Source organism: Bos indicus, chromosome 4, assembly GCF_029378745.1.
Source record: "Bos indicus isolate NIAB-ARS_2022 breed Sahiwal x Tharparkar chromosome 4, NIAB-ARS_B.indTharparkar_mat_pri_1.0, whole genome shotgun sequence".
Lineage (NCBI taxonomy): Eukaryota > Metazoa > Chordata > Mammalia > Artiodactyla > Bovidae > Bos > Bos indicus.
Genome location: NC_091763.1, coordinates 64,602,321 through 64,618,514, shown reverse-complemented (window position 1 = coordinate 64,618,514; position 16,194 = coordinate 64,602,321). Strand labels below are relative to the sequence as shown.

At 43.6% G+C, this 16,194-nt stretch overlaps 1 protein-coding gene across 5 annotated transcripts in view; it reads right to left on the bottom strand.

Moving 5' to 3' along the window:
* Positions 1 to 16,194, bottom strand: part of PDE1C (phosphodiesterase 1C) — a 622,941-nt gene that overhangs the window by 433,491 nt on the left and 173,256 nt on the right. For all 5 annotated transcript variants that reach the window (XM_070787864.1, XM_070787867.1, XM_070787865.1 and 2 more), the window contains one exon: positions 11,965 to 12,015. In XM_070787864.1, the coding sequence (XP_070643965.1) occupies positions 11,965 to 12,015 (51 nt within the window). The remainder of the gene's footprint in view (positions 1 to 11,964; positions 12,016 to 16,194) is intronic.

Below are 16,194 nucleotides of genomic sequence, written 5' to 3'. Positions count from 1 at the left end.
CCCTGATGCTGGGAAAGACTGAAGGCAAGAGGAGAGGGGGACGACAGAGGATGAGATGGTTTGATGGCATCACCAACTCGATGGACATGAGTTTGAGAAAGCCCTGGGAGTTGGTGATGGACAGGGAGGGCTGGCATGCTGCAGTCTATGGGGTCGCAAAGAGTCTGACACAACTGAGCGACTGAACTGAACTGAAATGGAAATCAAAATACAATATGATACAACTTCATATTGTACGAAGTTGTTCATATTATAAACATACTAGGTTTAAAATTTTAAAGAATAACCATAACAAAGTGTAGGGGAAGATTTAGAAAAACTAGAACACTCATATTTTGTTGATAGGAATAAAATTGTCTAGCCACTTTGAAAAAGATCTGAGCAGTTTCTCAAAATGTTTAAATTATTGTTACCATAGAATCCAACAACTCCACTCCTGGGTATATATCCAAGCTGAATAAAAACATACAACCAAACAAAAACTTAAACACGAATATTCACAGCAACAATATTCACAGTGGAATCAACTCAAATGAAAAGACATAGAAAATATCCATACTGTGGAATATCATTCAGCAATTTAAAGAAATGATATTCTGATACATGCTACAACATGGATGAATCTTGAAACATTATGCTAAGTCAAAAATGCCAATCACAGAAGACCATATATTATATGAATCCATTTGTATACAATGGCTAGAATAGGTAAATATATGGAGGCACAAAGTAGATTCATGATATGCTAGAACTGGGAGTGTGGGTCTCAATTAAAAGTGACTGCTGTCAGGCAGGGAGAAGGCAATGGCAAGCCACTCCAGTACTCTTGACTGGAAAATCCCATGGATGGAGGAGCCTAGTGAGCTACAGTCCATGGGGTCGCTACGAGTCGGTCGCAACTGAGTGACTTCACTTTCACTTTTCACTTTCAAGCAATGGAGAAGGAAATGGCAACCCACTCCAGTGCTCTTGCCTGGAGAATCCCAGGGATGGGGGAGCCTGGTGGGCTGCTGTCTATGAGGTCGCACAGAGTCGGACACGACTGAAGCGACTTAGCAGCAGCAGCTGTCAGGCAGAAGATTTCTTTTAGGTGTGACAAAAGTTTTCTAAACTTACATTATGATGATGATTGCAAAACTCCACAAATATACTAAAAGCCACTAAATTGTACACTTTTAGCAGGTACACCTTATGGTATATGAACTATATCCCAATAAAACTGCTTTTGAAAAAAATCCCAATATTCTTTTTAATTTTTAGCTATTAAACATCACTTCATGGGAAATAGATGGGGAAACAGTGGAAACAGTGTCAGACTTTATTTTTTTGGGCTCCAAAATCACTGCAGATGGTGATTGCAGCCATGAAATTAAAAGACGCTTACTCCTTGGAAGGAAAGTTATGACCAATCTAGATAGCATATTCAAAAGCAGAGACATTACTTTGCCAACACAGGTCCATCTAGTCAAGGCTATGGTTTTTCCTGTGGTCATGTATGGATGTGAGAGTTGGACTGTGAAGAAAGCTGAGCGCCGAAGAATTGATGCGTTTGAACTGTGATGTTGGAGAAGACTCTTGAGAGTCCCTTGGACTGCAAGGAGATCCAACCAGTCCATTCTAAAGGAGATCAGCCCTGGGATTTCTTTGGAGGGAATGATGCTGAAGCTGAAACTCCAGTACTTTGGCCACCTCATGCGAAGAGTTGATTCATTGGAAAAGACTCTGATGCTGGGAGGGATTGGGGGCAGGAGGAGAAGGGGACGACAGAGGATGAGATGGCTGGATGGCATCACTGACTCGATGGACGTGAGTCTGAGTGAACTGCGGGAGTTGGTGATGGACAGGGAGGCCTGGCGTAATGCGTGCGGTTCATGGGGTCACAAAGAGTCGGACACGACTGAGCAACTGAACTGAACTGAAAAGAATTGTGAGTCATCACTTTTTTCTGTATTCATTCTTGTTTCTGGGTTCAATTGTCTTCTTCCTGCAATGTATCCTTTAACAGTTCTCTAAGTAAGAATATGCGTGTGCTGTGCTTAGTCCCTCAGTCATGTCTGACTCTGTGACTCCATGGGCTATAGCCCACCAGGTACCTCTTTCCATGGGGATTCTTCAAGTAAGAATACTGGAGTAGGTTGCCATGCCCTCCTCCAGGGATCTTCCCAACCTAGGGGATCGAACCCAGGTCTCCTGCATTGTAGGCAGATTTCTTTACCATATGAGCCACCAGGGAAGCCCAAGAAAGGATATATGTATAATGAACTCTCTTGGAATTTCTTTGCCTGAAAAATGTCTTTATTTTGGCTTCACTCTTGAGTAATGTTTCTTTCAGTACAGAATTCCAGATTGACAAAGTTCTTTTCCTTCATCATTTCACAAATATTCAATTTGTCTTCGGACTTCTAATTATGCTACTGAGAAGTATGCATATTAGAAGTCTATTGGAAGATGCATTATTGGAAGTCTATTGGAAGGTGCATTATTAGGATAATATATATCTGAGTAACAGAGACTCAAAATTCCAAAATTTCAAACAATACAGAAGTTTATGTTCAGCTGTATAAAATCTGGAGGTAAGCATTTCAGGGCTGATACATTATCTCTGTTTCACAAAATCTTCTGGGTGTGATCATGATTCCTATGGCCCATGGTGGCAGCTAGAGCTCTAGGTAACTTATTTGTGTTCCAGGCAGGATGGTGGAGAAAGGATAAATAAGAAAATTAATAAAGGGAGCACAAGAGCCTCATGAAAGTTTCCAGAAATCTACCCCAACAGTTCTGCTTACACTTCACTGACCAGAATTAGTTACATCATCATACTAAGCTTCAAGAGAACCTGAAGAAAGCACTCTATTTGGAGGCACGAAGACATAGGCCCCACTAATAATCAAGGTTCTTTTAATACAAAAGAACTAAACCTATAGTCTCAGACACAGTAGCTTCCAAAAACAAGCATCCCAACAGGCCCCAAGTGGACTTTGTAAGTCATACAGCGACATATCCACCACAGTTACAGGCCACCCATATTCAAGGGGAGGGGGCATGGGTTTCACATCTCATTGGGAGGCTTGACAACATCACACTATAAGAAGAGCATGTGTGATGGTAGATAGAGCTGCAAATATTTTTGGAAAACATGATCTGCCATATGTTTTAAGAATCCAAGTTCAGGCAGAAGTCTCACCCCAACTTCCCAACCTGCACAGACCAAGGCCTTAACTCCCCTCCCCAGGTAGATGTTAAAACACATGTTACTAGATTCCACGGAATTAACAGCACCACCCCCACGGAGCATAGCTGCAGACTCAGCAGGCATGTTTACAGCCTGCTGTACTGATATTAAATTCCTCTTTCATTTCTACCACCTGCAAGGTTCCCTTTCTTTACTGCAAGTTTAACTATTGGTTTAAAGACATTTTTAAAAAATATTTTACTCAGCACTTCTACAAGCTTATAAAAATTAAAGGATTTTTGGGTTTTCTTAGTCCACCTCTTACTGGAATCAGAAACTTTATCCTAATTTTATTCAAAGGACTATACATTGAAAGGGAAGAAGAGGAGATGCCTGGCATACAAAAGCCAACCCATGTCTTCCCTGCCCTCCTCAGGATCACATTATATACACACACAAAGCTCTGATCAGATATTTCAAGTGGCAAGGGGTTAAATATCTATTAGTATCTCAGCAGATTGGACCACTATTCCCACTAAAGAAGAAGCAACTGACCTACAAGTAGAAAAAGAAATAAACTGAAAGTAGAGGAGAGATGATGAAGGCAAGGGTGTCAATAGATACCAAAGCAACTAATATAATGGTCATGCTGCTCCACACAAGAGACCGGGAGGAGTGTCTTTTTATTCCTAAAAGAGAAGTGGAAATAAAGGGTAAAGAGTGGAGGAAGGTGGATAGAGGAGGATCAACAGTCAGCTAGCAGCTGCATAGGCAACATGGTCTTTTAAAAAAATCACTGGCTGTGGGATGGATGGAAGAATTGTTGAGAACAGAACTATGACATTAATTGTCTGCATGCAATTGCATATTGTGATCTCTCTTTTCCTCAACTTCAGTTAAGTTCTGCTTTGACCAGGAGCCTCTGGTTACTCGGAAAGAAGAGAGGAAGAAGGGGCTTTGGCCTGCTTCTGGGTCTATGTCAGTGCAGACATGAAAAAGCCAGAGGCATATAGAGGAACACAATCAACGGAAGTAGGAAATAAGAGTCAGAAGAACAGTCATCCCAGGTATTCATGGGATACTGGGGTCTGCTCTGAACCTCAAAAGGGCACACAACAGTGATCTAAACATATTTACCTAGATCTCAATGGGTTTCCCTGGAAGCTCAGACAGTAAAGAATCTGCTCACAATGCAGGAGACCTGGGTTTGATACCTAAGAAGGGAAGATCCCATGGAGAAGGGAATAGCTACCCACTCCAGTATTTTTGCCTGGAGAATTCCATGGGCAGAGGAGCCTGGCAGGCAACAGTCCATGGGGCTGCAAAGAGTCAGACATGACTAAGCGACTAACACTTCACCTAGACCTCAAAAGATCAAGAACCTCCAGCTAACACCTGTGTTACATATCGTCCACAAGCTCCTAGACAGCTACTTGCAGTACCATCGACCATTCACTGGTGGACCAATGGCTAACATACTGGGGATCAAGTGATATAGAAGACATATTCAAAGACTTGATCAAACACATTCAAAACAAGAAAAGCAGAGTGAGTTTCAATTCCTGCAAACACGTAACAGTCCAGTCCATCATTTTGACCATAATATCAACCTTTTCTAAGACAAGGGAAGTTATCTTTTTTTTAACATTTACTTTGTACTGGGGTGTAGCCAATTAACAATGTTGTGATGGTTTCATGTAGACATGAAGGGACTCTGCCAAGGCAAAGGGAGTTTTCCATCACAGGATGGGTTCCTTTGGAGTGTTCATGACCCCTTTAACAGGGATGTGATAAAGAGGATGAGTTTTATGGGAGATGGTGAGCTTTGGACTGGATCATTTGCAAGTTCTAGTCTAACTTGAAATTTTTCATATCTAAGATAATGGGTTGATGTATCTGTTTACTGAATCAAGCACATTTACTTGGCTGATAATGACTATATTTGATGAAAGGGATGGAGAAAGAGGGCAAGTCAGAGCAGTGGGACCCTTGTGGTCAGACAGAGAAATCTTGGATGAACACTAGTGAGGGAATAACTTCCTGTGTTTTGTTTTCTTTTTTTATTTTTCATTTTTTTTTGATCATGCCTGAAATTTTATTTTTTATATATGTAAATTTATTTATTTTAATTGGAGGTTAATTACTTTACAATATTGTATCGGTCTTGCCATATATCAACTTGAATCTGCCACAGGTATACACGTGTTCCCCATCCCGAACCCCCCTCCCACCTCCCTCCCTGTACCATCCCTCTGGTGCATCCCAGTGCACCAGCCCCAAGCATCCAGTATCATGCACCGAACCTGGACTGGTGACTCGTTTCATATATGATATTATACATGTTTCAATGCCATTCTCCCTAATCATCCCACCCTCTCCCTCTCCCACAGAGTCCAAAAGACTGTTCTATACATCTGTGTCTCTTTTGCTGTCTCGCATACAGGGTTATCGTTACCATCTTTGTGTTTTGTTTTGATCTTTTTCATTCTTTTTCTTTTTTGGCTGTGTGGGGTCATCATTGCTGGGAGCAGGCTTTCTCTAGTTGCAGTGAACAGGAACTACTCTTCGCTGGGATTCATGGGCTTATGGCAGCAGCTTCTCTTGTTGCAGAGCACAGGCCCAGTAGGTGCAGCATGTGGACTCAGCAGTTGCGATGCACAGGGCCTAGTTGCCCCTCAGCATGTGGGATCTTCCCAGAGCAAGGACTGAACCCTTGTCCCCAACACTGGCAGGCAGATTCTCAACCACAGACCACCAGGGAAGCACCTGTCCCCCACTGCAGTTCTGAAGCACAAATACGTCATGACCAAAACTAGACCATAACGGTACAGGTCACAGTGTGGAGGGTGATTTGAAGCTACGAGAAAGAAGCTAAGGGCCAGCCTAGCAGTTCTTCCAATGACCTTGTTGTGGAAGAGGAAAGGCCAGAGCCAGGTGGGAGATGACCTTAGAAAAGAGAAGATTAGATTCAAGAGGTGATGCAGAGCAGTGCCAGTCGCAGAGGTGGATTAGGGGGACTTTTAGATCGTCTTTCCATAATCTCCATCAGTCCCCACAAACTCCACCAATAAAAATTAAATAACAATATACTATCCTTTGACAAGAACAATTAACATCTGTTCTGTCTTATGTCTGTATGTAATTACATATTGCTGTTGTTGCTGTTGTTCAGTCGCTAAGTCGTGTCCGACTCTGGGATCCCAAGGACTGCAGCACGCCAGGCCTCCTGGTCCTTCACTATCTCTTGGCTTACTCAAATTCATGCCCATGGAGTCACTGATGCTATCTAGCCATCTCATCCTCTGCCGCCCCCTTCTCCTTTTGGGGCAATTGAAAACTATAAATTGTATTGTTCTATAATACAGAAACTAAATAGAACCATTGTACTGCTCTGCATGCTGGCTTCTGCCTCTGCCACCTCCACCACAACACAGTCCTTCCAACTACAGCAGTGGTTCTCAATTTTGGTGTGCATCAGAATCATGACTAGAGTTTGTTAAAACACAGACTGCTGAGACCCACCCCAAAAAGTTTCTGATTCGGCAGATCTGGTGAGGGGTTCAAATACTCATATTTTTAACAAGTTCCCTGAGACCCCATTTTGAAGACCACTGAGCTGGATTGCTGCCCTCTTACCCTCTAAAGCTGCCATTGCTGAAGATAACTTTCTGTGGGAGCAACTGAGAAATGAAGATGTTTGGTCTGTGAACACTGTTGAGGTGGGACCTAGCGCTCCGCATGGGATCTAAACATTTTGGAAACAGTTACAGTTGTTTAAGACAAGCCAGGAAATCACATCCTCTTCCTACACTGTCCTGGGCCCTTTTTATGGCTGTAGACCATCCACAGAACACACTGCTGACAACACTGAATGCCCAGCCAACAGCCACAGCTCACAACCACTTGTGACAGTTCTCAGGCCTTTCTCCCACCCATTTTATCCTATCCTTGCTCTCATCATCCTGGTTGTGTAACCCATCCACTGTCAACTCAAGCTCCCAATGCCTGCAACAAACCCTCCTCACCATGACCATCAATTTATAAATGATCTCTAAATAGACTCAAGCACTTTATGGGACATTATCTGAATTTGCCCTGGGCTCCACAACGGACATCATCATGTAATAAGTACTAGGCTCATCCAGCACCCAGCCTAGCTGTACACCCCTATCTGCCCATGCCCATCTCTGCCCAAGAAAGGGGACCATTCACCCAATCAAACACCCAGTACAAAAATACCAGGCGACTTCTCTTTGCTTTATCAGCCATCCACAGAAACTACTCCAGTTCCTTTGTAGAATAATCTATTTTCAACACTATCTGGATGATTACCTCCCAAAGCAAGAGAGGCCACATTTGTAGGCATTACTAATTAGGCTCCATTTTCTTATTGAGTTGGACACCACTATTTTCTTTTCAACCATTGCTAATCTCAGGGGAGAAATGATTCTCCCTCAGCTAGGGAAGTAATCAAAACTCCAGAATGGAGCTGCCCAGCTACACAAGCTCTGGGGCCAACCCCTCCCTCCTCACAGTCTCTTCCAATGCCACATGCTCCGTCACAAAAAAGTGCTCTGTCCACTGCACTGGCCTCTGTTCCTGCAGGAGACATGGACACCAAAATCTGGGCTTTTCCTGCCACACTGTGGCCATGTCTGAACACTACACATGGCCTTTACTCCTTGAAAAGTGGTATTGTGTTTGTGTGTTGTTTTTTGTTTTTTGTTTTTTGTTTTTTGAAGGACTGGAAGTTACCTTCCTTACCTGTTAATCCCCATGCACTCCCCAAGCCTCAAGGATTGCCTGCCTCCTCCAGGAGGGCTCCCCTGAATCCACCCACACCCCCAGTCAGATGAGGTCTCCAGCATCAGGCTCCCATAGCTTCTGTACCAACCTCCAGCATTTCCCTCCACACACTCCATTGGAGCCCCTTACTTCTCCAATTCCCTGATTAGCTCTTTAATGGCAGAGATCTTGCTTTCATCAGAATTTGTGTCCTTAGCATTTAGCACACGGGCAGGCCCATGATGATGCTCAGTAACTATTTGAATGAGTAACTAAATGAATGACCAAGTGAGCAATTAAATGAAGCAATCCCTTTGTCCCCTCCCTTTCTTTACACACTGAGGAAACACTTTCAGGTATCTGGGGAAAACAATGCCTAAATCTGCTATCAATCAATCATTTTCCTCACAGTAAGAATGAACCCTCTGTGTTTCCACTCCCAAGGGGATTTGTATATCAGGTTTTTCCCTTACTTTAGGTGATTCCTGATACAAGTAAGCTGGTGGAAGGGGATGGTGGAGGAAAAGTCTTCCCACCCCAGATGAAACCAATTGTAGTCAAGGTCACAGCCACATGGATCTCTGAAGCCTGCCCTGCAGTAAAGCTTTAGCACCTCCACCATTGAGCTGGAAGAGCCCCCAAGTCCCAGAACCAGCAAACTCTAACCTCTTAGACCAAAGAGGAAGTAATGTGCACTGGGAATAGCCAAGATTTGGAATTGGAAGACCTAGAATTCCAGCAGTGAGCAATTCTCTATCTTTCCTCCCAGCCTCGTTGTTCTCATTTGTAACAATGGAGACACTGCATGGCTAATGTTAGCCCTGCCTGTCAGAAAGCTTCAAGTGCAGTACTCACCCCAACCATTGCATAGAGAGGGGTGGTCCCCACACACAGGGGCTCCAGCCCTAGGATAGCTAGCCTTGTGGTGAGAGCCATTCTAAACCATCTGTTGACTCATAGCCAATGTACTTTGGGTTCAAGCAGTGCCTGAAAGTCAGGGTCATTCTCAACTCCTCATTTTCCTGGACACCCTCATCTTTCTGCAGGTTTCTGAGGGGAAGATGATATTCCCTACTTCCTTTGAATCCCACTCCCCACTCCTTCCTGCTCCTTTCCCCCTACTCCCAGGGGGATGACTTCCTTGTTACTCACTGTACCCATTGTTGTTAGACAGATGCTCTGATTATGGTCAGGTTAATCCAAAGCCACTGCTAAGCCTAAAATGATGAGGACAGGGGTGGCAAAGGGACTGACAGGATCCAGAGTTTCGGAGGACTCACCTCCTGGCACCCCACCACCTCATGGCACAGCAAGTGTCTCCAGTCTAAGTCTTATAGGAAGTAAGCTTAACCCATGGGTTTTGGAATCAACTTCTTTGAGGAAAGCATGGTGTTCTGGGTGGTGGTATCAGTCACACAGAGAAGAAACCCAAGCACTGGGCTATACTGTGGAAGTGATCCTGGTTCATAACTGGACTAGAGAGAGCCTGCAAGACTGGTAAATGAAATGGCCATGGTAGGATAGGAAGCCAGCCCTTGGAAAAGCCAGATGTCTTCATGAGTCTATACTCTATTTACCTCCAGTTCTCCTTTAGGATTCCTTACTATAATCATCAGAATTCATCTCCATTACAATAAGGGGAAACCAAGAAAAGTATATAGATTCAACAGGGGCAAAATCTACAAAGAAACGAACATGTTGCAGAGGCATCAGGGATCTGAATGTAAGAACCCCAAAGGGAATGAAAACCTTGGGACTACTAAGGAAGCCAGTGTGCCAGCTTCTTCTCCCCTCCGCAGGTATTTTCTGCTGAACAGGGTCCAGTTTTCACAAGCCTACCTGCCTGTGTTCTTTCTCCTAATTCTGTGCTGGGCCGTGTGGCAGGGCTTTCATGTGTCCTGTGAGGTGTGAACTTTAGAGAATGCTACTGTGCTTCACCTTCCAGTCTCAAAAGGAAAGTCTACTACTCAAACCCTTCCAGTCTTCCCAAACTGAACACTTCAAAAGAGGCCATTTTCAATGTGGTGAAGTGAGGTGAATGACAATCAGACAATGCTACACTGAGGATTTTTTTTTCCTTCCTAAAAGTCATCTATTTTTTTCTCCTCTAGGACTTTCTACAGAAAGATTTAGTAGATAACGTGCTATCTGACTTTTTCCCAGGACATAGGACTGTCAGGAGACTTTTTTTTCTTTTCAGAATTAGCCCAACTTAACTGATTTGCCACTATCTACTTTTTTCCTGTATCAATATTATTTTTCCTCATCTCTTCACTCAGCTCCTTACAAATAAGCTTTCAAGTGACACACCATCCCTCCAACCCAGTGTCACAATTTAGAAAATGTGGAAGCCATTTACAAAAGGAGGAACCCTCTTCTCTCTGTGAAGGGCCTAACTGCTGCAGGTTTCATTCTGGCCTCATGGTTAAAGGGCTCCATCCCCTTCCTAACCTCGTGAGGAGCATCAGAAGAGCAGGAACTCCCGAGGGATGCAGCCTGCACTGCGTGGTCACATTACTGCTCCAGCTTATTCATTTGCCGACTACTGCTCAGGAGATGCAGAAATAAAGGGACTAAAAGCATATTCATCACCCTCACTGAGCTGTGGGATGACATACTTACTTTGGAAATAATGATTCCAAGTAGGAGAGCAGTGAAAAACAGGGCCTGTGAGAAGCAACTTTTATTACACAGTTTCTAAAATGTGAGCACTTAATGCTCTTTCATTACCATATATTATTACAGTTCTATAAAAATCATTTTTAGGAATCAATCCCAAATTTTTGAAGCTCCCCACCCCCTGCCACAAAAGAGCTAGAAGGCAGAGTTTAGAAGAAGTCCTAACAAAAGAGAAATGATACTTTTGCACCTCTAGGTTTTAAGACTTACTATGGTAGAATCCACACTCAAGACTGGGTCAACCTTTGTGAACAATGCTTAACTCAGAATCTGTGTAACCCCTCTCAAAGCATCATTTCAAAAGATGGCAACTTTTTTATAAAGGAGAGAAGGTAGGTATGAATTTCCTATTTTTCAGATGGGAAAGCTAAGGCACAGGAAGTATCAGTTAAATTACTTTAAGTGAAAGCCAGCAAGCAGTGATCGTGCTGGAACAAAAATCCATCTATTCTGATTCACAGTTCTGCTATTTCTCCACTGGATGCTCCACCCATTTGGGGAGCATCTCCCCTCAACCCTACTCAATCTCCCTTGGTATTTCCACTCCAAGGAATCTGGGTTTTCATCCAAGGGAATGCATTAGCTTGCTGTGTAATTTGCTGATCACTCTGGCACAGAAAACACCAAGAGGCTTTTGACTCTTGCTCATCCATTGGGATCAAGAGCTGGAGACAGGAGTCAAGTGAAATTCATGGGGAGCTCCCAGGCCCTTACAAATATTCCAGTGCCAAAGGAGAAGCAGTCATGGATTGCATCTGAGTTTCAAAATGTCAATGAACTGAAGCAAAGCCAGTAGAGCAAGGCCTTGAGTCCACATTGGGAGGTGATGATGCTTCTACACTTCTATGGACCTGGACAGCTACAAGCACTTCACAGACTCTTCTGTACTCATTCTTCAGAAATGAGTCTCACCCCACGGCAGGACACTCAGGGGATCCTCCAGTGCAGTGCTTCTCAAATTCAAACGTGCACAGGAATCTGGGGATTTGCTGAAATATAGGTTCTGATTCAGGAGGTCTAGGGGAGCCTTGGACCCTGTATTTCTGAAAAAGTCATCAGATGATGTCAGTTCTGCTGCTCCCAGGACCACACTTAGCATAGCAAAGGCCTAGAGCACAATTTGATAAACCGCAATTCCAAAGATTGAAAAAGCAATAGCAATGAATAACTCACTGGTGATAGGGCTCAAGTGGAGTATCAGCCCACTGAATATACCTCCTATATTACTCTTTTATGGGCAGTGTTTCCCTGACACCTGGCAGGGTGAACCACACAGGCAAAAAGCCACTGAAGGAGCCCAGGAGAGGAATGAAGCAAGATTTACTCACGGGAGAAGCGGGCAAGTGGCCTGGCAGTCTTATCTCCGGCTTCATTTGCAACTGGAAAAAAAAAAAAAAAACAGAAGATGCAGTTAAGTACAAGGCATGTGTGTCTACAGAAGATGCCAACCTACAGCTAATCCTCAGGATGATTCACTATTAAGCTGTGTTTGAAAGTCATTGTAAGAGGATAAAAGCAACTTCACTCCCTCTCTATATTTCCAGTGCCGCTCTCACTGCCTAAATGAAGCCAAATGTCTTCATCATTTTGATTAAAACAGTGAATAAAGCTGGCAACCTAAACAGTACCTAGTTTACTGGGCTTAGGGGAGTTAACTGGCCTACAGGCAGAGTAAGAGGTGTGCACGCCTGGCTGCCAAGCCAGTGCACATCCTTCTGCTTCAGGCTGCCTCTCAGTGGGATGTCCTTCAACACACAAATGCACCCCAACTACCTGACATCAGTCTGATTTTCCTGATCCATGGGGCAAATTAAGGCAAGGATTTCAGAAAAAAACAGTAAGGTTGGTTTTTGTTAAGAAGGATATTTAAATTTAGAAGGTAACAAATAAGAGGATCGAGAAAATTGTTCAGAAAGCTTCTCTAGAAGCTTTACTGTCCCCTATACTGATGAACCGGAGAAGGCAATGGCACCCCACTCCAGTACTCTTGCCTGGAAAATCCCATGGACGGCAGAGCCTGGTAAGCTGCAGAGCTCTTAGCCTGGGGTCGCTAAGAGTCCGACAGGACTGAGCAGCTTCCCTTTCACTTTTCACTTTGACGCATTGGAGAAGGAAATGGCAACCCATTCCAGTGTTCTTGCTTGGAGAATCCCAGGGACGGTGGAGCCTCGCGGGCTGCCGTCTATGGGGTCACACAGAGTCAGACACGACTGAAGCGACTTAGCGCAGCATACTGATGAACAAGCTTCCCAGGTGGTACTAGTGGTAAAGAATTCACCTGCCAATGCAGGAAATGCAGGAGACACAGGTTCAATCCCTGGGTCAGGAAGATCCCTTGGAGGAAGGCATGGCAATCTTTATCCCATGGACAGAGGAGCCTGGCAGGCTACAGTACATAGGATCGCAAAGAGTTGGACATGACTGAAGCAACTTAGCATGGACACATACTGATGAACACCATCGTCACGAATAAAAAAAGGTTAAACTGAAACACAAGTTTCATTCACTTTAAATATCACTTTCAATGCCCATAAAGACTATAACCCTGGGTGTTTTGTAAGTATGTATGATCAACTTGAATGAACACCCAAAGCAATCAAACGGAAAAAACTTGTTCAATATGTTTAGGAAAGAACATCCAATACATAGGCAGAATAAAGGAAATTGCTAATGTAATCATTAAAATCATTCTCATCTATGAGAATTTGCAGTGCAGGATGCAAGAAATAGCTACTTCACAAATGTATTACATCATTTTGCAAAGAATGGAAGGAGTCAAAAAATTCCTTTCACCCTTTCAAAAAGGTGAAATTTTTTTTAATTTACCATAATTTATTAAATTAATGGATTCGATTTCAGCTACTTTATATTTCTGTCATTTCCATGGACCATTGTCTCCACTCTGTATTTATTATAAACAAGACATTGTACAAAATGACCAGCAGGGGGAGGTGACATTGCATCCTGCTTCCACTATCTCACACTCTAGCATTTTGAAAAGAAAGAGAGAGACAAACGGAGACAGAAAGAAAGGGAGGGCAAGAGAAAGTAGTAAGACCTAGTTAGCTATAGACATGAGTTTCCCCAGCTTGAGTTCAAATCACTTCCTCTTTGGACACTATAGATCTCTAAAGAAAGAGAGCAAGGTTATACTCCAACATATTTGCTGCAGAAAGTGATGGGCCACTTTTAAAGTAGGATCATGAAGACCACTGCCATCATTGAGAACACCGGCCACCATTACAACATTCAGCTTAGAGAGCACATGTCTTCCCCGAGGGACAGAGAAGGAGTAGGCACACACCATCACAATTTCACAGGCATCGCTGGCTGCATCCTCACCCCCAGGCTTTTCCTCCCCTCCCTGCCACCCTATCCAAGAGTGGGAATTGCTGACCCAGATCCAAGTCACGCTAGGAGAGGCAGGAAATAAGATCTAGGCCAGTGACATGCCAGGAGAGTTGTCTTCACCCAGAAGAAATCTGAACCCTGCTCCCAGCATTACTTTCTTAAATGCAGACCCAATACCACAAGGTCTCTATGATGCCCCAACACCTGCAAGATACAACCAGGTCTACCTGGCCAAGTACTGAACAGCTGGCCCCTCCTATTCTCAGCTCACTGTACCTCACAGTACTGCCTTCAGAACCCAGCCACAGGCTATACGTGGACAAATCTCAAACACTCTCTGTCCTCTTTGCTACAGCTCCTTTGCCCCTCCTCCCAGACAGCCCTCCCCACTGCTTCCCTCCTGTTCATCTTTTAAGATTCAACCGGAGCCATTCATTTCTTCATGTTAAAGTCTTTATTTAATTTGTTACAATATTGTTTTGTGTTTTTGGCTTTTCAGCCCAGAGGCATATGGAATCTTAGCTGCTGACCAGGGATTGAATTTACATCCTGACTCCCTGCATTGGAAGGCAAAGTCTTAAACCACTGGACTGCCAGGGAAGTCCCAGAGCCATTCATTTCTGAAAAGTTCCCCTGACTCCCAGCACAGCTTCTACCTTCCATAGACCTCTGCCCCTGCCTCACTACCCTCCCAGGCCAGTGGTTCTCACACTTCAGCAGACACTAGAACCACCAGGAAGGTCTGTTGAAACAGATAGCAGGGTTGGTTAAAATGCAGATTCTGACTCAGCTGACCTGGAATAGGGCCCAAGAATTTGCATTTCTAACAAGTTTCCAGGTGATATGGAGAACACTCTTCTGGGGACCATATTTTGAGAACTGCTCTAAACTATAAACTACTGTAGTGAAGACAAGGATGATCACTTTTCATCTTTGTGTTTCCAATCGTTCAGTGACTGGCATGCAGAATACTGCGTTCAGTCAATGTTTTTAGAACTGAATGAAGTAGTTCATTGATAACTGAAATTGATACCAAGTGCCACAGATGGCTCAGTAGATGGAGCCCTCAGTGCCAGAGGGCTATAAAAAGCCCCAGATGTGTTTTGCTTGGCCCCTACAACGTATTTAGTTTTTAAACAATTTATTGTCTGCATTTAAAAATCAAGAGGTTTCAAACATAAATGCAGGTTATCGGCTTCTCTCAGGAACTGAAAACTGTCCAGACTTACTGGCCAGCCATGGATTGCCCCTGAGATGCCTCCTATGGGCAGGTCCAGCTCCTGCATGTTTGGGAGGCACCTTTTTGCTGACTGGCATTTGGGCTTTCTATACTCGACATGAGTCCAGAAGGCAAGTGAAAACAGGACCTCTTAAAGGGCTTAAAAATCTACAGGGCAGCAATGGATATGCAGCCATAGAGAACAAACTTTAGGACACAGTGGGGGAAGGCAAACATGGGGTGATTTGAGTAGTAGCACTGAAATATATACATTATCATATGTAACATAGATAGCCAGTGGAAATTTGCTGTATGAAATTTTGGAACCCAAAGCTGATGCTCTGTGACAACCTAGAGGGGTGGGGTGGGAAGGGAGGTGGGGAGAGGTTTAAGAGGGCGGGGACATATGTATACCTATGACTGATTCATGCTGATGTATGGCAGAAACTATCAGAGTATTGCAAAGTAATTATCCTCCAATTAAAAACAAATTTTTTTAAAAATGAAACTAAGACTCAACCAAGACCAACACAACAATGAGTGGTTGTGGCCAAGCTTGCTAAGCCCCTCTGTTTCCAGCCCACAAACCGATCCAAGACATTCAACAGCCCTCCAGCACAATGCTGGCCAGCTCAGACACACAAGGGGGCCTTCCTACACTGTTGTTTGCTTTCTATTTCAAAAAAAATCCAGCAAGCTTCAATAATGAAGTAGATGTTCCATTTATCAGATGCAATTAAAGTTTGAATTTGGCAAGAGCTCATAAAAACGATTATGAGATTTAAGGGAAGTTCTTATGTAGATTTACCAAAAGTCATGCTGGGTATAACACACAGACCAGTATGTATCATTAATGCCACTGATGTCGAATTGTATGTCTAGGCTGCGTGTATATTCAACCACAGAGAAACAGAAAGGAGGTGTACCAGGTATATTAACAGTTATTTCTTCCATGTGCTGGCGTTTGGGGAGATTATCAGCCGTTTTT